The sequence below is a fragment of the Oncorhynchus keta genome, chromosome 1 (assembly GCF_023373465.1).
Source record: "Oncorhynchus keta strain PuntledgeMale-10-30-2019 chromosome 1, Oket_V2, whole genome shotgun sequence".
Taxonomy (NCBI): Eukaryota; Metazoa; Chordata; class Actinopteri; order Salmoniformes; family Salmonidae; genus Oncorhynchus; species Oncorhynchus keta.
The window spans coordinates 99885393-99908582 of record NC_068421.1 but is presented as its reverse complement, the minus strand read 5'-3'; the positions used below and the strand labels follow the sequence as shown (position 1 = coordinate 99908582).

The following is a 23190-nucleotide window of genomic DNA, read 5'->3' as shown; positions in this document are numbered from 1 at the left end:
GGCCAACATCTATATTATCCATCTACCCCTCTACTACAGTAACTGCCCCATGGCCAACATTTACATTTACATTTACATTTAAGTCATTTAGCAGACGCTCTTATCCAGAGCGACTTACAAATTGGTGCATTCACCTTATGACATCCATCTACACCTCTACTACAGTAACTGCCCCATGGCTAACATCTATATTATCCATCTACCCCTCTACTACAGTAACTGCCCCATGGCCAACATCTACCCCTCTACTACAGTAACTGCCCCATGGCCAACATCTACCCCTCTACTACAGTAACTGCCCCATGGCCAACATCTACCCCTCTACTACAGTAACTGCCCCATGGCTAACATCTATATTATCCATCTACCCCTCTACTACAGTAACTGCCCCATGGCCAACGTCTACCCCTCTACTACAGTAACTGCCCCAAGGCTAACGTCTACCCCTCTACTACAGTAACTGCCCCATGGCCAACATCTATATTATCCATCTACCCCTCTACTACAGTAACTGCCCCAAGGCTAACGTCTACCCCTCTACTACAGTAACTGCCCCATGGCCAACATCTACCCCTCTACTACAGTAACTGCCCCATGGCCAACATCTACCCCTCTACTACAGTAACTGCCCCATGGCCAACATCTACCCCTCTACTACAGTAACTGCCCCATGGCCAACATCTACCCCTCTACTACAGTAACTGCCCCATGGCCAACATCTACCCCTCTACTACAGTAACTGCCCCATGGCCAACATCTACCCCTCTACTACAGTAACTGCCCCATGGCCAACATCTACCCCTCTACTACAGTAACTGCCCCAAGGCCAACAACATCTATATTATCCATCTACCCCTCTACTACAGTAACTGCCCCAAGGCCAACAACATCTATATTATCCATCTACCCCTCTACTACAGTAACTGCCCCAAGGCCAACAACATCTATAATATCCATCTACCCCTCTACTACAGTAACTGCCCCAAGGCCAACAACATCTACCCCTCTACTACAGTAACTGCCCCAAGGCCAACAACATCTATAATGTCCATCTACCCCTCTACTACAGTAACTGCCCCAAGGCCAACAACATCTATAATATCCATCTACCCCTGTACTACAGTAACTGCCCCATAGCCAACATCTATATTATCCATCTACCCCTCTGGTACAGTAATTGCCCCAAGGCCAACAACATCTATATTATCCATCTACCCCTCTGGTACAGTAACTGCCCCAAGGCCAACAACATCTATATTATCCATCTACCCCTCTGGTACAGTAACTGCCCCAAGGCCAACAACATCTATAGTATCCATCTACCCTCTACTACAGTAACTGCCCCAAGGCCAACAACATCTACCCCTCTACTACAGTAACTGCCCCAAGGCCAACAACATCTATAGTATCCATCTACCCCTCTACTACAGTAACTGCCCCAAGGCCAACAACATCTATATTATCCATCTACCCCTCTGGTACAGTAACTGCCCCAAGGCCAACAACATCTATAGTATCCATCTACCCCTCTACTACAGTAACTGTAGTGCAGCAACCCTTCTAACCCCTCCCCCCTCTGGCAGACACCAAGCCCTTAATACTTTCACAGGTAACATTTGATATACTTCATTTAGGTTGCAGGTTAGAGGTCAGCCTTGGTTGGGGTTAGAGGTATCTCAATCTCTTCGTTCAAAGACTCAATCATGGACACGCTTCCTCACAGTTGTGGCTGCAGTGTTGTGGAGATGTGTGTTTTGTCCTATATTTTTTATTTTTTATTCCAGCCCCTGTTCTCGCAGGAGGCCTTTTGGTAGGCCGTCATTGTAAATAAGAATTTGTTCCTAACTGACTTCCTTAGTTAAATAAAGATACAATAAAATACAAAATAGTGCTGTGTCTGTGTTCCTGCCCAGGAGAAAGCAGAGGAGGAGGAAGGTTGAAAAGGAAGAGTGTGAGGGACGGGCAGCAGCATACTCCAGTGACTGACAGCCAGAGAGAGGAAGTGTCTCCTGTAAGTGATGATGTCACAGCAGACTGTGTTTCTCTCAGCCTATCAGAGGAGCTGAAGAGAAAGAATGTGAGAGTCCTGATCCCTCGACCCCCTTCAGTTTACCTCCCTCTGCCGGTAAGTTCCCTAACCTCTGACCCCCAACCCTCAGAGGAAACTATCTTTCATTCTGTTTTACTATTTTACATTCTGTTCCTCAAAAGCCCTTATGGTTGCCAATTATATAAGGCCTTAGTGGCGTTGGCAGAAGTACCCTGACATATTTGGATAAATGTGACCAAGAAACACCACAGATTTCCCTTTGCAAACATGCCTGTTATTATTGCTAATTATGCAGCGCAACTACACAACCGCACAGCTGACAAAACAGGCCGACTGTCCCGAGTCCTACAGCAAGCAGGTTGTGCTCCATGGTCCTGCTCCGGACTGTATATTGCATAGAAATAGAAAGCCCTGCATGCGTTTTCATTGAACCCACTTTGAAGTGAATAGCTCACTTTGAATGAACAAACACCACTGTATAGGCAGGCATGAAAACATGCATAATATCACTGTGGGTATGAAGACATCATGCATAATATCACTGTGGGTATGAAGACATCATGCATAATATCACGGTGGATATGAAGACATCATGCATAATATCACTGTGGGTATGAAGACATCATGCATAATATCACTGTGGGTATGAAGACATCATGCATAATATCACTGTGGGTATGAAGACATCATGCATAATATCACGGTGGGTATGAAGACATCATGCATAATATCACTGTGGGTATGAAGACATCATGCATAATATCACTGTGGGTATGAAGACATCATGCATAATATCACTGTGGGTATGAAGACATCATGCATAATATCACTGGGTATGAAGACATCATGCATAATATCACGGTGGGTATGAAGACATCATGCATAATATCACTGTGGGTATGAAGACATCATGCATAATATCACTGTGGGTATGAAGACATCATGCATAATATCACGGTGGGTATGAAGACATCATGCATAATATCACTGTGGGTATGAAGACATCATGCATAATATCACTGTGGGTATGAAGACATCATGCATAATATCACTGTGGGTATGAAGACATCATGCATAATATCACTGTGGGTATGAAGACATCATGCATAATATCACTGTGGGTATGAAGACATCATGCATAATATCACTGTGGGTATGAAGACATCATGCATAATATCACTGTGGGTATGAAGACATCATGCATAATATCACTGTGGGTATGAAGACATCATGCATAATATCACTGTGGGTATGAAGACATGCATAATATCACTGTGGGTATGAAGACATCATGCATAATATCACGGTGGGTATGAAGACATCATGCATAATATCACGGTGGGTATGAAGACATCATGCATAATATCACGGTGGGTATGAAGACATCATGCATAATATCACTGTGGGTATGAAGACATCATGCATAATATCACTGTGGGTATGAAGACATCATGCATAATATCACTGTGGGTATGAAGACATCATGCATAATATCACTGTGGGTATGAAGACATCATGCATAATATCACTGTGGGTATGAAGACATCATGCATAATATCACTGTGGGTATGAAGACATCATGCATAATATCACTGTGGGTATGAAGACATCATGCATAATATCACTGTGGGTATGAAGACATCATGCATAATATCACTGTGGGTATGAAGACATCATGCATAATATCACTGTGGGTATGAAGACATCATGCATAATATCACGGTGGGTATGAAGACAGTAGCCCAGCTCACTTTGAATCAAACACATAGGCCTGGACAACCATGGCAGGCATGAAAATATTTGGCTTAATCATAAAACAGTTTTCAGGCTTATCTTATATTGTGTTTGACGTTTTCCAGCACTAGGCTTGATGTTGCAGATGGCGATTATTTCATCATAGTCCAAAGAGTCACTGACTTCCCTTTCAAAGGACAACAGGACTAGATTGTTGAGATTTAGTCTCTCAACAGTACATGTGGTGGAGAAGAACCTCTCAACAGTACATGTGGTGGAGAAGAGCCTCTCAACAGTACATGTGGTGGAGAAGAGCCTCTCAACAGTACATGTGGTGGAGAAGAGCCTCTCAACAGTACATGTGGTGGAGAAGAGCCTCTCAACAGTACATGTGGTGGAGAAGAGTCTCTTAGCAGTACAGCAGGAAGTCATAGGAACCCTGCCCCTTTACCCTTACTCGGCTATGGATGTTAGGGGAAATGTCACGTCTGTAGCTGTCCAATACTTTGAGGGAATTAATTCCTGAACCCATTTACATTTACATTTAAGTCATTTAGCAGACGCTCTTATCCAGAGCGACTTACAAATTGGTGCATTCACCTTATGACATCCAGTGGAACAGCCACTTTACAATAGTGCATCTAAATCTTTTAAGGGGGGTGAGAAGGATTACTTTATCCTATCCTAGGTATTCCTTAAAGAGGTGGGGTTTCAGGTGTCTCCGGAAGGTGGTGATTGACTCCGCTGTCCTGGCGTCGTGAGGGAGTTTGTTCCACCATTGGGGGGCCAGAGCAGCGAACAGTTTTGACTGGGCTGAGCGGGAACTGTACTTCCTCAGTGGTAGGGAGGCGAGCAGGCCAGAGGTGGATGAACGCAGTGCCCTTGTTTGGGTGTAGGGCCTGATCAGAGCCTGGAGGTACTGAGGTGCCGTTCCCCTCACAGCTCCGTAGGCAAGCACCATGGTCTTGTAGCGGATGCGAGCTTCAACTGGAAGCCAGTGGAGCGAGCGGAGGAGCGGGGTGACGTGAGAGAACTTGGGAAGGTTGAACACCAGACGGGCTGCGGCGTTCTGGATGAGTTGTAGGGGTTTAATGGCACAGGCAGGGAGCCCAGCCAACAGCGAGTTGCAGTAATCCAGACGGGAGATGACAAGTGCCTGGATTAGGATCTGCGCCGCTTCCTGTGTGAGGCAGGGTCGTACTCTGCGGATGTTGTAGAGCATGAACCTACAGGAACGGGCCACCGCCTTGATGTTAGTTGAGAACGACAGGGTGTTGTCCAGGATCACGCCAAGGTTCTTAGCGCTCTGGGAGGAGGACACAATGGAGTTGTCAACCGTGATGGCGAGATCATGGAACGGGCAGTCCTTCCCGGGAGGAAGAGGAGCTCCGTCTTGCCGAGGTTCAGCTTGAGGTGGTGATCCATCATCCACACTAATATGTCTGCCAGACATGCAGAGATGCGATTCGCCACCTGGTCATCAGAAGGGGGAAAGGAGAAGATTAATTGTGTGTCGTCTGCATAGCAATGATAGGAGAGACCATGTGAGGTTATGACAGAGCCAAGTGACTTGGTGTATAGCGAGAATAGGAGAGGGCCTAGAACAGAGCCCTGGGGGACACCAGTGGTGAGAGCGCGTGGTGAGGAGACAGATTCTCGCCACGTCACCTGGTAGGAGCGACCTGTCAGGTAGGACGCAATCCAAGCGTGGGCCGCGCCGGAGATGCCCAACTCGGAGAGTTGCTGAATAAACACGGGTAATTCATTATCCTCAACAGAGATAATATAGTGATCACATAGGGCTTGCAGGGATTCATCCTCAACAAAGATAATATAGTGATCACACAGGGCCTGCAGGGATTCATCCTCAACAGAGATATGATAGTGATCACATAGGGCTTGCAGGGATTCGTCCTCAACAGAGATATGATAGTGATCACATAGGGCCTGCAGTGATTCGTCCTCAACAGAGATAATATAGTGATCACATAGGGCTTGCAGGGATTCATCCTCAACAGAGATATGATAGTGATCACAGGGCCTGCAGGGATTCGTCCTCAACAGAGATAATATAGTGATCACACAGGGCCTGCAGTAATTCGTCCTCAACAGAGATATGATAGTGATCACATAGGGCCTGCAGGGATTCGTCCTCAACAGAGATAATATAGTGATCACATAGGGCTTGCATGGATTCATCCTCAACAGAGATATGATAGTGATCACATAGGGCCTGCAGGGATTCGTCCTCAACAGAGATAATATAGTGATCACACAGGGCCTGCCGTGATTCGTCCTCAACAGAGATATGATAGTGATCACATAGGGCCTGCAGGGATTCATCCTCAACAGAGATAATATAGTGAAGAACTGAAACTTATTTATTTTCATTAATAATTTTTAATGCTTATAAAATCACTATTTTTCTATGTAATTTCCTGCCCTATTGGCTTAATATATCTCCTATCCAAACCTCAATGTATCTTATCTCCCCCTATTTATTATCAATGATAAATAGGATTTTTTTCTGTTGTAAAACCAAATCAATAATAGCCCATTCAAAAACTTCACAGCCAATGTTGTAAAACAGAATCCTGAACCACTTCCTCTTTTCTTACTGGAGTTTATTTCCCCGCTCCCCATAATTTGTCCTGCCTCCATTCCACTTCCTCCTCTGTGGTTTCAAGCTATAATTATGTCCCAGTGCGATACACTCTATTATACTGAATTTACCTTAAAACTAGTATCCCAAATGACCACAAATTCATTATCCAAATGGCCCTCCCCTGAGGCTGATCAGACCCCAAGAGATAGCCATGATAAGGTCAAAGGTCATACCACCCTTTTATAGTCATGTTCCGTACCACATTGGACATATTAAAGAAGCCTTTATCCTTAAAATCAAAAAAGATCCATATGTGAGCGTGCCCCTTTAAAATACCTTTGCACTAAAACAAATAGTCCTAACAAATGTTTTATGTGTGTATATTTGCAAACCTTAATGAAAAAACAAAATCCCTTCCAAGCCCTTTTGAATTTAGTCGTTTATGGCCTCAATCTCACCCACTCTCCCCAAGATGATAATCCCAGGAAACATCTAAAAGAGAGACAATAAAACTCCACAAAACGCCTAACTAGCATTCACTATGCTACATCGATTCAGAAACTATAAACCAAACCTAATGATAATTCCTCTTTACCTCAAATCATTAATCATAAGTTTTAAACAACGTCAATGTATATGTTTACCTAAATAAACATGCTACCCTTAGATACAATTAACCTGATAACATTATTATCTAATGTATTACTTTTTCCCTCTATCGCAAATGTCATACATTTCTCAGTGTAAGAAATCAGTCATTTATTCCCAGATATTTAATAAAAAATGTAAACGTATTCTCCCATGGCTCCTTCAATTGACATATTTTAGATAACTTCCATTCGTCCCGGAAGAAGGAATCCTACTTAAACACACCAGAATACAATGTTTAATTAGGTTAAATCAACTCCTAAAATAAACAATAAACAGTAACCAAATAAACAAACCACTTTAATCAGCAAAAAACAAACTATACAAAAACTCACTACTATAATGGGTCAGATGACAAAATTACTCAGACTCATGTTTACATGTCAATAAAATAAGTCTGCATGTTTAAAAAAAAAACTACAACTGATGCCCCTGAGACCGATGTCTATGTATCAGGGAAAAAGCACAAAGAACCAAATTCAACCCAGCTAATTTCCCAAAACATATGCAATTGTTTTTTACTATAGAGGTTGCTTTTCAACATTAATCCCCTAACATTGATCCACATAATGGAAACGGATTATAATGTTAGACTACATGAACTTTCCTGCTCAAATTAACTGGTGTTACTTAAACAATCAAACCAGGAATCAATAACCATCAGAATGTTTTATGATTCAGACATTCAGATCTCCCTTTCTCACAGCCAAATATAGTCCAATAAACGCCACAAATCAATGATGCCCACCTAGCGAATCTGTTGCTAGTTTTTAGCATGTTTCCTGACGACCCTGGCGACTTACAGCTACTTTTAAAAATGTATTTGGACATTTTTATCAACTTCTGAAAATTGACTCAAAACAATAATGCAGGCATTTTCCTTCTAAATTACACAAGCAATTTTCTCTGTCACCCCCAGTCACCACATCATTGCCGTAGCGACAAAAGTGCCTTGTGAGTGATGTCATCAACAAGCGCATGAGTCCATGCCCATTCCACAGCGACAAATTATTGTTGGCTGTCTGCAGCAGGGTTCGAAAATCCAAACCTAATTTATCACATCTGTTGGATCTTGAATAGAACTTACTTCATCAATCAACCAAAATTGTACTGCCAGAAGTACAGAAAAGAGTGTACCTGAACAACGGTCAAACCAATTTGAGTAACGTTATTGTTTCTCAAACGTAATGACGCAGTTTTATGTTATTCCATAACAAATCTACTTGCCTCTAACAACTAACTCTCTTATTACTTTCAGCATTTTAATATCCTATTTCTTTTTTCCCAGTGGGCAAAAATATATAACCCCTCTCATTTCAACGTTTTTCCTTACCTCTATCGTAAGCTTTAAAACCAACCTTTACAACTTTCTCTTCTCTTTCCTCTTCACACTTATGAAATGTCCAATAATTTAAAAATAACACACACAGCGCCAAAATTATAACATGTCAGTCAATCTATAAGAATGAAAAACATTGCGGTGGCCACCTCTCTATCGCCATTATCTCTCCGCTATTATTTAGATTATTTTTTATTTAGGCAACTGTCTCCTATTGATACAGGAATTTAAATACAACTCAATTCTCAATACATTATTCCAGAAGATAATTTAGTGAACAGACATCGTCTTGCATCAAAATTCGCTTCGTTATTATTTTTAGTTCAATGAATTAGTCTATCAATTTAACTTAAACAATCTATTAAAACGTTCAGTTTATATCTTATACAAACACAAGCGACCATAACTTTCCAGGCAAAACATACAAATAGTTTAATTACAATCAAAAACTCCGATTTTGGTTAACGCCTTGGCTGGGAACCGAACCCGGGACTCCAGCTTCGAAGGCAGCTATGCTCACCACTATACCGCTATGTAAATGACTAAGATTCTCTGCAAATAAACCCATCCTACAATTGTCTGCATTCGTAACTCCGGCATCGGGACAACAGAAAATAGCCCTAATTTTAAAAGCCTAAGATTTTCATTATTCTCGCTCTCTTTGTATCTGACCCCCCCCCCGATTGTCACCTCTGATCTTCCCCTCAGTTAAATTACAATCTCTGTGATTATGTCCTAATCCGCCACAATGTTTGCAGGGAGTGTTACACTCCTGGGCGAAATGTCCAGTTTTATTACAATTAAAACATCTCAGCTCCCCCCTACTCCCTTCGTCTGACGTTCCCGTTCTGTCTGCTCCCGTTGCTCCAGCAGGCTCCACATATGCTGGTGGTGGTTGTGCGGGTAGCTCCTGCAGCCGTATTCTCACAACCACTATTTCATCAACATGATTACCTCTGTATTTTTGGTATACTAGAGAAGGATATAGTTTGTTACCCTCACCCCCGCCCAATTGGCTAACTTTTTCATCTGCGGGAGCGGAGGGCAGCGCATCTTGGCTCTTTTTGGGTTTCCTCCTATTTTCACCCTCAACTCTCTTTTTTGCTTCTGAAAGCCAAACTCCGGCTGTGTATAACCCCTGTTTATTCTGCTTTTTCACATCTTTTCCACATTCCTTATGTATATGTTTTATTAAGTGATTCCATCTTTTCTACATTTAAACGGCCATCAAAATCATATTTCTTTCTCCATTTTAGACCGAAATCAATGTTTCTTTTGTCTCTCTGTTCCATATAACGCTCGTCTCCCGTTAGTTCCGGGACCTCCTTTGAGGATTTACTACCCATATTTGATACTTACAGTGCCGTGCGAAAGTATTCGGCCCCCTTGAACTTTGCGACCTTTTGCCACATTTCAGGCTTCAAACAGAAAGATATAAAACTGTATTTTTTTGTGAAGAATCAACAACAAGTGGGACACAATCATGAAGTGGAACGACATTTATTGGATATTTCAAACTTTTTTAACAAATCAAAAACTGAAAAATTGGGCGCGCAAAATTATTCAGCCCCTTTACTTTCAGTGCAGCAAACTCTCTATTCAGCCCCCTTAAGTTAATACTTTGTAGCGCCACCTTTTGCTGCGATTACAGCTGTAAGTCGCTTGGGGTATGTCTTTATCAGTTTTGCACATTGAGACTGACATTTTTTCCCATTCCTCCTTGCAAAACAGCTCGAGCTCAGTGAGGTTGGATGGAGAGCATTTGTGAACAGCAGTTTTCAGTTCTTTCCACAGATTCTCGATTGGATTCAGGTCTGGACTTTGACTTGGCCATTCTAACACCTGGATATGTTTATTTTTGAAACATTCCAGTGTAGATTTTGCTTTATGTTTTGGATCATTGTCTTGTTGGAAGACAAATCTCCGTCCCAGTCTCAGGTCTTTTGCAGACTCCATCAGGTTTTCTTCCAGAATGGTCCTGTATTTGGCCCTGTCCCTGCTGAAGAAAAGCAGGCCCAAACCATGATGCTGCCACCACCATGTTTGACAGTGGGGATGGTGTGTTCAGAGTGATGAGCTGTGTTGCTTTTACGCCAAACATAACGTTTGCATTGTTGCCAAAAAGTTCAATTTTGGTTTCATCTGACCAGAGCACCTTCTTCCACATGTTTGGTGTGTCTCCCAGGTGACTTGTGGCAAACTTTAAACAACACTTTATATGGATATCTTTAACCTCTTGAACCTATGGGGGCGCTGTGTCATTATTGGATAAAAAGACGTGCCCGTTTTAAGCGCAATATTTTGTCACGAAAAGATGCTCGACTATGCATGGAATTGACAGCCTTGGAAAGACACAACTCTGACGTCTCCAAAACGGCAAAGATATTATCTGTGCGTGCCCCAGAACTAATGCAACAGGCGAAACCAAGATGAAGTTTCATACAGGAAATGCCCCGGATTCTGAAGGCGCTGTGTTCCAATGTCTCCTTATATGGCTGTGAATGCGCCAGGAATGAGCCTGCACTTTCTGTCTATTCCCCGAGGTGTCTGCAGCATTGTGACGTGTTTGTAGGCATATCATTGGAAGATTGACCATAAGAGACTACATTTACCTGGTGTCCCGCCCGGTGTCCTGTGTGCGTAATCTGTAGGTCCATGCGCGTTCCATTTCTTCAGAATTGAAAGTAAACTGCCACGATGGATTTTTATCGTCGATAGATATGTGAAAAACACCTTGAGGATTGATTCTAAACATCGTTTGCCATGTTTCTGTTGATATTATGGAGTTAATTTGGAAAAAGGTTTGCGTTTTAATGACTTATTATTTATTTATTTTCCTTACCCAAACGCGATGAACAAAACGGAGCGATTAGTCGACACAAATAATATTTTTTGTAAAAACGGAACATTTGCTATCTAACAGAGTCTCCTCATTGAAAACATCTGAACTTCTTCAAAGGTAAATTATTTTATTTGAATGCTTTTATGGTTTTTGTGGAAAATGTTGCCTGCTGAATGCTAATGCTAAATGGTACGTTAGCCATCAATACTGTTACACAAATGCTTGTTTTGCAATGGTTGAGAAGCATATTTTGAAAATCTGAGATGACAGTGTTGTTAACAAAAGGCTAAGCTTGAGAGCAAAGAGATTAATTTCATTTCATTTGTGATTTTCATGAATAGTTAACGTTGCGTTATGGTAATGAGCTTGAGGCTGTAGTCACGATACCGGATCCGGGATGGCTCGACGCAAGAAGTTAAGAAATGGCTTTCTTCTTGCCACTCTTCCATAAAGGCCAGATTTGTGCAATATACGACTGATTGTTGTCCTATGGACAGAGTCTCCCACCTCAGCTGTAGATCTCTGCAGTTCATCCAGAGTGATCATGGGCCTCTTGGCTGCATCTCTGATCCGTCTTCTCCTTGTATGAGCTGAAAGTTTAGAGGGACGGCCAGGTCTTGGTAGATTTGCAGTGGTCTGATACTCCTTCCATTTCAATATTATCGCTTGCACAGTGCTCCTTGAGATGTTTAAAGCTTGGGAAATCTTTTTGTATCCAAATCCGGCTTTAAACTTCTTCACAACAGTATCTCGGACCTGACTGGTGTGTTCCTTGTTCTTCATGATGCTCTGCGCTTTTAACGGACCTCTGAGACTATCACAGTGCAGGTGCATTTATACAGAGACTTGATTACACACAGGTGGATTGTATTTATCATCATTAGTCATTTAGGTCAACATTGGATCATTCAGAGATCCTCACTGAACTTCTGGAGAGTTTGCTGCACTGAAAGTAAAGGGGCTGAATAATTTTGCGCGCCCAATTTTTCAGTTTTTTATTTGTTCAAAAAGTTTGAAATATCCAATAAATGTCGTTCCACTTCATTATTGTGTCCCATTTGTTGTTGATTCTTCACAAAAAAATACAGTTTTATATCTTTATGTTTGAAGCCTGAAATGTGGCGAAAGGTCGCAAAGTTCAAGGGGGCCGAATACTTTCGCAAGGCACTGTATCTTTATCGTTACTAGTAGCTATGGTATTTAATCACTTATCTATCCCTTTCTATTTTTTACCTTCTATCTTCTTTAGTTGCTCTTACCTGTCTGACTATGTGTGTGTCTCTAATGATAACCAATGTGTATGGGTTTCTATTTACTTCCCCTTTCTGGAAACTTTGTCTATATATTTGACTTTTGATCGGACATTAAATGTCACCCGTATACAATTATAAGCTATTGTTCCTTGGGACTGTCAATGATATCTCATATCTCACTTCTCTAGACTAGGTTTCCCTCTCCACCTCCTTGGATATTACTTTCTTTCAGTATTGAATAGGTTCAGTTATTCCGTTCGCCTAGGATTACCCTGCCTTCTCACCAAGCCTAATTTATCCTCACCCGTTTTAATATATCGATCCGCTACGTTCCATAACAGATAGACTACTTAGGTTAACTTTATTTAGGTATGTGTTTTGAATTAATGGCTATCCTATGTGTACAGAACGACCGTCCTATCTAACAAAAGTTACTATATCACTTCCTTCCGTTATATTTATTTGTGGTAGAATTCGTTACCTTAGGTCTTTTCGGACCTCCTTCCTTCCTATCGATTTTGGTTAAAACACAAAGTAGAAACCGAGTGTATTTCCTCCCAAATTCGAGAATAAAGACTATTTACCTTCGTCCTGTAGACTGGGAAAAGCAATGCCGGTTCGATTCCGTCACGTTCTCTGTCGCCCTTAGATCTAATACCGGCCTGTTCTTTAAACCTCAATTCAGAGGCAAGGTCTTTAAATAACGAGCCAGACCCGTCCGTGCATGGCTTTCGGCTCTACCTTCGGACGACAGAGGCAAGTTTGTGGAATCTGCTTGTAGGACCAATTGTTACTGTAATTTCATTATTTCCAATATGTTTTCATTAGTCTATTTTATGAGAATTTGTAGGATTCTTATTTGCATAAAATAGACGGAGACCAGTCTTATCAAAAATGGATAATAGTATTTATTCTCGTAGCGCGCTCTCAAGTATCCACGAACAACAGTTTATATACAAAACATGACGTCATTTCATTGCTTCTAGAATTAATCTCCTCCTCCCGACTGAGAATAAAGCAAGTTCAGAAGTTCATTCCAACTCACTCACACACACACACACAGGACACACAACATAACTGAATTATCTCTTGACCCCTCACCATTATCGATCACCAATTAGCTGACAGTTCTAGTTAACAGAACCTAGGAATGCACTCACTGCCTTATCTAAAACACCCCAGAGCTCAGTTTCATCGGTTCAACCATAGGTTAACGACCCTATCAGCTTACTTAACCCACAACCCGTTCCTCCCCAGACTAGTTGGAATGGTGTTCATTATGTTTAATTACTCCTTGTTCATGCCACATAATCCCTTCTTTATGAACTAACATTATTAATCAGATATTGTAAAACAGGGCATAGTTTACTTAGTTACAGTTCTATTTAAAATGGGGATATTGTTTAGTCATTTATTCATGAAATTCCCAACAGCTTGCCTGAATGAAATAAATTAAACTGATAATGACTAGATTTAAACTAATTTCACTTCGATTGGTTAGTCAACATATGCTGTCAATCACTGAGCTGAATTATTTGCGTTTAGACGAACAAGATCAGATTAACTGAGCCTTTCACCCCTGCCTTTTCAGTAACTGTGATGTGAACTACAAAAAAATGGTAACCAATACTTCGGGTAAGTATGATTTGTATGTTAGGGCTGTCCCCGACAAAAAAATAAAATCTTAGTCGACCAAGAGTGGTCTTTCGGATTGTTCTAAATTTTAAAACGTGTGTTTTTCCATTAAAAGACACACTTTGTGTTTGTAATAAAATCAACTATACTGTATTGATAGACACTAACAATCAAAGGTTAAACAATTCACACAATGAAGTTATGAAACAATGAATGCGCAAAAAACTGGTGGGAAAGAATGCATTCTGCATCTTACCCACACTTCCCTTCTTCTTGTACCCAACCATCCCTGCAGCCGTGTCAATGAATTAGTTCACTGAGACGGGTGCAAATCAGGCAGGTGTCTCGTTTACCATTAAAAAAAAACATCTATTTGCAACTGCTCGACTAAAAGAAATCCTGGTCGACCAAACAATCGACCAGATAGGGTCAGCCATAATATATGTGTTGAATATATTCCACGATTTGAGCTCGGCTCTCTACACTGTGTGCACCCGTATGCGCGCTGAAATCTACGCCCACAGTGACCTATAGCACCGCCCACCGGGTGAAATGGCTGAAACAATATGTCCCATGTCTGTGTCACTTTGTTTTACGCTAAACAGGACAATGTCCACAACCACGATTATGCTCTACAAATGAATAGTCCATGCCCTCATAGTTAAGTTGATTTATAACATTACCCTGGCTTTGATTGCCATGGCTTGCACTGTAGTCTTCAAATGTATATAGTGCTTAAGAGTGGGGTTTACTAGCCTGATTCTTGACTCATGCTTCACAAAGGTGCTTCCAATCCTTAAATCTGTCTGTAACAAATGAGCTTTCCATAGTAGAGCTGAGGGAAATGTCTCCACATTTGACAGAAAACAGCATCCCTTGATAAACTGTATTTCAGACAAACTGTCCGTACCATGTGATTGTGATAAAACCAATAAGATGCCAGTAACCTCCTACTGCATTTACCCAAAATGTCTGATTAGTCAGGAGACGATACAAACTACAAATTAAATTCATTTATTAAATGTTTTATATTCACTAGATGATCAAAGTATGTGGACAGGGGTTGAGGTCAGGGCTCTGTGCAGGCCAGTCAAGTTCTTCCACACTGATCTCGACAAACCATTTCTGTATGGACCTCGCTTTTTTGCACGGGGCCACTGTCATGCTGAAACGGGAAAGGGCCTTCCTCAAACTGTTGCCACAAATTTAGAAGGATAGAACCATGAAAAACAGCCCCAGACCACTATTGACCAAACTTAGTGGTCTGGGGCAAACTTTACAGTTGGCACTATGCATTCGGGCAGGTAGCATTCTCCTGGCATCCGCCAAACCCAGATTTGTCCGTCCGACTGCCAGATGGTGAAGCTTGATTGATGACTCCAGAGAACGTGTTTCCAATGGTCCAGAGTCCATTGGCTGCGAGCTTTACACCACTCCAGCCGACGCTTGGCATTGCACATGGTGATCTTAGGCTTGTATGCATCAGCTCGACCATGGAAACCCATTTCATGAAGCTCCCGATGAACACTTCTTGTGCTGACGTTGCTTCCAGAGGAAGTTTGGAACTCGGTAGTGAGTGTTGCAACTGAGGACAGACAATTTTTTATTTATTTATAGCTGAATCCACTAATTTGCATATATTTTAAGACAGCCTGATTTGGGTGGGCCAGTATTCAACCTGTCGTGGCTTTGCCTCTGTAAGGCCTGTGAGTTTATTTCCTACTTGTATTGTTGTTTTCGCAGATAGTCAGTGAGACATACCCTGTGGTGTGCAACAGTGATCTGTACCAACACAAGCCCTTCACCTCCTCTGGACACCACTTCCTAGAAGACCCTAATCCCAACCTTAACCCTAGCCCCAACCTCAGCAGGACCACTCTCCACTCTGCTATCGTCCGCATCACTGACTCCCTGCAGGCAGACATAATGGTGAGGGAGAGGAGAGAGAAAGAAGGGGCGAGATGGGAGAAGGATGAGGTGAAAGGGGAGAGGGAGGAGAGAGAGAGGGGAAAAGAGAGAGAAAGGGAAAAGAAACAGGGTGTGGCAGGCCCCCACAGTGTGAGCCTCTGGGTTCTGTCTGCTGATGGGAGGGTTGGTAAGGCCTCAGAACTGGGACAACTCCCGCTGCATAGCAACCAGCTGCCCCCCCCTCCCTCAAGCAGGGCCCATCTCCTCCCCTCTCCTCCCCCCAGGCAGACGCGAGGCAGCTCCACTGCTGTGGGTCCTGTGCTCAATGGGATGAACCCTAAAATGTCAGAGCCTCTGATTGGCCCTCCAAACTACTTCAGACCACTCCCCTCTGGAACCAGCAAGCGGCTTCAGACAAGCTCTCTCAGGGAGCCAATCACAGGTCAGATGGACTTCCTGTTCATCTCCAAGCCGCTGAAGCATCATCATGAAGAGAGCATGAGTCCGCTGGTTGCCAATCAACGGGCCAGTAGGGAGGATTGGCGGTTGGGACAGAGGCACTTGGTGATGCTGTCAGAGGAAATAGATGTAGAGAACATCAGAGTTTACGGAGTCCGCTTCTTCCTGTCCCAACTCGGGAACAAGACCCCACGGCATTCCCCCTCCCTCTATCTCTCAGAACATCACTCACACACACATGTCAAAACCAATTCCCTTTACGACTCAGGCATGGAACACACACTGAAAACCTGCTCCTCTTATGAGTCTGGCTCAGAACACACACTGAGACCCAACTTCCCCTTCGACCCTCAGCAGGCTATCAGCATCCCTACAGCAGAGAATGTTCTCTTACCATGAACTGAGAGTAGGACTATATATTATCTAGCTAGCTATATGTTCTATAACATAGAAATAACGTTTGTTTTTGTTTTTACAATAAATTTGGACTGCAAACTTCATTGATATCATGCGCATTTATTTAATCTGTTTTCTCTGAAACGATGCATACACTTTCTAGATGGAGACAACCATTTGACTCCGGCAGAGATACTGATGACAACGCAACCCTTCAGGGTGTACGCAGGCAAAGATTATGGATATATTAACAAGATGCATGTCTTGCCACCCTAAAAATGTGAGTCGTTGTCCACAAAGCGGGACAGCAGTCTGTGGATACGTCTCATTATTGTAATCTGTTTTTTAAATATTCGATGAGGGTTGTTGACTTCATCCGCTTGTATTCAATGGTGAGATGCTACAGGGCATCCTCAAGCAGTTCCAGCAGGACTTTTACGGGATCAAAGAGAGCATACAGCAGGAAAAGCTTTCTCTGTGACCCACCCCCATCCTGTCTGATCACACCTCTTCAAAATGTCCTGCAGATGAGGATAGTCACCCCTCCAGCACTGAACACACCCTGGTCCCACAACTGCACTGCTCCTCCATCACTGAGAGTGATACATTCACAGAGCTCAGAGAGCTGGAGAGAGACATGGTGGAGCTCAGAGAGCTGGAGAGAGATGATGGAGCTCAGAGAGCTGGAGAGAGACATGATGGAGCTCAGAGAGCTGGAGAGAGACATGGTGGAGCTCAGAGAGCTGGAGAGAGACATGATGGAGCTCAGAGAGCTGGAGAGATACACGGTGGAGCTCAGAGAGCTGGAGAGAGACATAGTGGAGCTCAGAGAGCTGGAGAGATACACGGTGGAGCTCAGAGAGCTGGAGAGATACATGGTGGAGCTCAGAGAGCTGGAGAGAGACATGATGGAGCTCAGAGAGCTGGAGAGAGACATGGTGGAGCTCAGAGAGCTGGAGAGATACACGGTGGAGCTCAGAGAGCTGGAGAGAGACATAGTGGAGCTCAGAGAGCTGGAGAGATACACGGTGGAGCTCAGAGAGCTGGAGAGATACATGGTGGAGCTCAGAGAGCTGGAGAGATACACGGTGGAGCTCAGAGAGCTGGAGAGATACATGGTGGAGCTCAGAGAGCTGGAGAGATACACGGTGGAGCTCAGAGAGCTGGAGAGATACACGGTGGAGCTCAGAGAGCTGGAGAGATACATGGTGGAGCTCAGAGAGCTGGAGAGATACACGGTGGAGCTCAGAGAGCTGGAGAGATACATGGTGGAGCTCAGAGAGCTGGAGAGATACATGGTGGAGCTCAGAGAGCTGGAGAGATACACGGTGGAGCTCAGAGAGCTGGAGAGATACATGGTGGAGCTCAGAGAGCTGGAGAGATACACGGTGGAGCTCAGAGAGCTGGAGAGATACATGGTGGAGCTCAGAGAGCTAGTCCACACAATCCAGACAGAACAAACCCACAAAACAGACCAGCACAACAACACCTGGAGGGCAGAAGGTGGAGATGGGTGGCTGCTCCACGGACTGAGGTGAGAACATAAAGGAGAATGGAAACAATGATTTAGAACTCCAGCTAACTGTAAATCCCCATATTGGCATTGTTGCATCACTGGCAGGAGAGAACATTTTGAAACTCCCAAAAATGGCTGAATTTACCAAGTAGCTCTGAGAATAAGTTTATTACAGAGAATGAAATAATGTTAGTTAGGGAGCCAATAAACCTACTGAAGCCATTCATGTTTGAGCCGATCATTGCCCCAGATCAGAGTTCGTTCTCGTATTACATCCAGTCAGAGGTTCCTGTCATTCTGTCTGGATGGCGATGTATTGGACGTGTCACTAATCCTTATGAAGGACTTCCTGTCAGAAGAAGTTACTCAATCAGTCAGCAGCCGATATGCCAGTTAAATAATTGGTGAAATGTTGCTATAGGGGCAGGACTCCGTTGTATACTGATGGTCGTGAGCGCAGTCTAGCCGGGCCCTGAGCTCTTTAGTGGTGGACCTTCACCGCAGCACATGAACACTCTGGCACCAAGGGGTCAGTTTGGCATGCTGTTCTTTCCTATTGGTAGAAAATAATTTACATGTTTTTATTTGACCTTTATTTTACTAGGCAACAAATTCTTATTTTCAATGACGGCCTAGGAACACTGCCTGTTCAGGGTGCAGAATGACAGATTTGTACCTTGTCAGCTCAGGGGTTTGAACTTGCAACCTTCCGGTTACTAGTCAAATGCTCTAACCACTAGGCTACCCTGCTGCACAAGGCATCTGTTAGGCTACAGTTATATTCAAGAATCACTGCATATACTTGAACTAAACAATAGCTTTAGAAATAACATGGAATTTGCTTGTACCTCCTCTGCCTCCAGGATGAAAACATTCAGGGATGAAGATGTCATCCTGAAAGCAAACAAACATTTTGTTAAGACAAATATATCAGTTGGCATTAGCAAGCTACCTGTCTTGTATGCTTTGTCAACACACACACACACACACAGCAAATACAGGGACATTTGTTTTTCAGCGAATATTAGTTATGTCAACTTCAGTCTAACTAAATGAGATGGAGCTAACAAAATATTACTTGACTGAGGTGGAAGCTAGCTATAGTAACTACCTAATAACACAGAGAAACTTTTGCAATTTTTGTTGCAGTTTAGTTGCTTGCTAATGTTAGTTGCTAAATACTTCAGACGCAATTAGCTTGTTACCTTCAACTAGAGTTGCAACAAAGTTGTCCAGTGTCTTAACGCTAGCCTCGTCAACAGCATTCATGACCAGTTAATGTTATCTCGGGCTCCCTTGCATTGACTCACGTCACCTCCTCCGTTCAGTCACTTTTGCTTGACTCCGAAGTCAGCGATGATGGTCAGTCGGTAACCCCTACACCATAACCCTCTAAATGTCAAATGGAGGCCCAAGCAGAGGGCATTAAATAGGCCTATGACTCAAATAAAATAAAATGTATTTATGTAGCCCTTCGTACATCAGCTGATATCTCAAAGTGCTGTACAGAAACCCAGCCTAAAACCCCAAACAGCAAGCAATGCAGGTGTAGAAGCACGGTGGCTAGGAAAAACTCCCTAGAAAGGCCAAAACCTAGGAAGAAACCTAGAGAGGAACCAGGCTATGTGGGGTGGCCAGTCCTCTTCTGGCTGTGCCGGGTGGAGATTATAACAGAACATGGCCAAGATGTTCAAATGTTCATAAATGACCAGCATGGTTGAATAATAATAAGGCAGAACAGTTGAAACTGGAGCAGCAGCATGGCCAGGTGGACTGGGGACAGCAAGGAGTCATCATGTCAGGTAGTCCTGGGACATGGTCCTAGGGCCCAGGCCAGTTGAAACTGGAGCAGCAGCATGGCCAGGTGGACTGGGGACAGCAATGAGTCATCATGTCAGGTCGTCCTGGGGCACGGTCCTTGGGCTCAGGTCCTCCGAGAGAGAGAAAGAAAGAAGGAGAGAATTAGAGAACGCACACTTAGATTCACACAGGACACCGAATAGGACAGGAGAAGTACTCCAGATATAACAAACTGACCCTAGCCCCCCGACACAAACTACTGCAGCATAAATACTGGAGGCTGAGACAGGAGGGGTCAGGAGACACTGTGGCCCCATCCGAGGACACCCCCGGACAGGGCCAAACAGGAAGGATATAACCCCACCCACTTTGCCAAAGCACAGCCCCCACACCACCATTCGGAAACTCCTGGTTGCCGCATTGAGAGTGCCCTTCATCGCGAAGTCTGCCTCCGCAAAGTGCTGTCTGTAGATCCTGCTAGCTCGAGCTGGCATGTCCTTCCTCTTCAGGACATGGAGCAACTTCTTCAAAAGTGCAGCCTATGGTCGTTTACCAAGGGATTGTTTTGGAGCCAATTCATGCAGCCCGGCACTATACAGTTCATGTTTGAATTACTATTGTTGTTTCCGTCTTCGTTGTCCGCACCTAACCTCACTCTCTTCGATTGACGCTCCGGGTAAAGACTCAATACCACACCGCCAGTCGTTACTATGGCAATTTAAAATGGCGCTGACCATAGCTCAAATAAACTTTGTCGACGATCAAAATACTAAACAGAGATATGTTTTTATGGTAAAGGCACATGTTTAGTATTAGTGGATTGAATCATTATCTGCTTATATTTACAGTTTAAGTTGGAACTTTACATGCATCTTAGCCAAATACATTTAAACTCAGTTTTTCACAATTCCTGACATTTAATCCTAGTAAAATGTCCGTCTTTAGTCAGTTAGGATCACCACTTTATTTTAAGAATGTGAAATGTCAGAATAACAGTAGTGTGATTTATTTCAGCTTTTATTTATTTAATCACATTCCCAGTGGGTCAGAGGTTTACATACACTCAATTAGTATTTGGTAGCATTACCTTTAAATTGTTAACTTTGGTCAAACCTTTCAGGTAGCATTCCACAATAAGTTGGGTGAATTTTGGCCCATTCCTCCTGACAGAGCTGGTGTAACGGAGTCAGGTTTGTAGGCCTCCTTGCTCGCACACTTTTTCAGTTTTGCCCACAAATTTTCTATAGGATTGAGGTCGTGGCTTTGTGATGGCCACTCCAATACCTTGACTTTGTTGTCCTTAAGCAATTTTGATACAACTTTCGAAGTATGCTTGGGGTCATTGTCCATTTGGAACCAAGCTTTAACTTCCTGACTGATGTCTTGAGATGTTGCTTCAATTTATCCCCATAATTTTCCTTCCTCATGCAGCTATCCATTTTGTGAAGTGCACTAGTCCCTCCTGCAGCAAAGCACCCCCACAACATGATGCTGCCACCCCAGTGCTTCACGGTTGAGATGGTGTTCTTCGGCTTGCAAGCCTCCCCTTTTTCCTCCAAACATAATGATGGTCATTATGGCCAAACGGTTCTATTTTTGTTTCATCAGAACAGAGGACATTTCTCCAAAAAGTACGATCTTTGTCCCCATGTGCAGTTGCAAACCGTAGTCTGGCTTTTTAATGGTGGTTTTGGAGCAGTGGCTTCTTCCTTGTTGAGCGGCCTTTCGGGTTATGTCGATATTGGACTCGTTTTACTGTGGATATACAGTGCCTTGCGAAAGTATTCGGCCCCCTTGAACTTCGCAACCTTTTGCCACATTTCAGGCTTCAAACATAAAGATATAAAACTGTATTTTTTTGTGAAGAATCAACAACAAGTGGGACACAATCATGAAGTGGAACGACATTTATTGGATATTTCAAACTTTTTTAACAAATCAAAAACTGAAAAATTGGGTGTGCAAAATTATTCAGCCCCCTTAAGTTAATACTTTGTAGCGCCACCTTTTGCTGCGATTACAGCTGTAAGTCGCTTGGGGTATGTCTCTATCAGTTTTGCACATCGAGAGACTGAAATTTTTTTCCCATTCCTCCTTGCAAAACAGCTTGAGCTCAGTGAGGTTGGATGGAGAGCATTTGTGAACAGCAGTTTTCAGTTCTTTCCACAGATTCTCGATTGGATTCAGGTCTGGACTTTGACTTGGCCATTCTAACACCTGGATATGTTTATTTTTGAACCATTCCATTGTAGATTTTGCATCATTGTCTTGTTGGAAGACAAATCTCCGTCCCAGTCTCAGGTCTTTTGCAGACTCCATCAGGTTTTCTTCCAGAATGGTCCTGTATTTGGCTCCATCCATATTCCCATCAATTTTAACAATCTTCCCTGTCCCTGCTGAAGAAAAGCAGGCCCAAACCATGATGCTGCCACCAAATCAAATCAAATCAAATTTATTTATATAGCCCTTCGTACATCAGCTGATATCTCAAAGTGCTGTACAGAAACCCAGCCTAAAACCCCAAACAGCAAACAATGCAGGTGTAAAAGCACCACCATGTTTGACAGTGGGGATGTTGTGTTCAGGGTGATGAGCTGTGTTGCTTTTACGCCAAACATAACATTTAGCATTGTTGCCAAAATTTCAATTTTGGTTTCATCTGACCAGAGCACCTTCTTCCACATGTTTGGTGTGTCTCCCAGGTGGCTTGTGGCAAACTTTAAACAACACTTTTTATGGATATCTTTAAGAAATGGCTTTCTTCTTGCCACTCTTCCATAAAGGCCAGATTTGTGCAATATACGACTGATTGTTGTCCTATAGACAGAGTCTCCCACCTCAGCTGTAGATCTCTGCAGTTCATCCAGGGTGATCATGGGCCTCTTGGCTGCATCTCTGATCAGTCTTCTCCTTGAATAAGCTGAAAGTTTAGAGGGACGACCAGGTCTTGGTAGATTTGCAGTGGTCTGATACTCCTTCCATTTCAATATTATCGCTTGCACAGT

General features: G+C 43.1%; 1 protein-coding gene across 1 annotated transcript in view; it reads left to right on the top strand.

Moving 5' to 3' along the window:
- LOC118375198 (uncharacterized) overlaps window positions 1–16973 on the top strand; it is a 31336-nt gene extending 14363 nt beyond the window's left edge. Inside the window, exons 6-7 of the mRNA XM_035761702.2 lie at window positions 1914–2125; window positions 15850–16973. Coding sequence (XP_035617595.1) covers window positions 1914–2125; window positions 15850–16872 — 1235 coding nt within the window. The 3' untranslated portion in view covers window positions 16873–16973. The remainder of the gene's footprint in view (window positions 1–1913; window positions 2126–15849) is intronic.
- Window positions 16974–23190: the final 6217 nt, after the last annotated feature.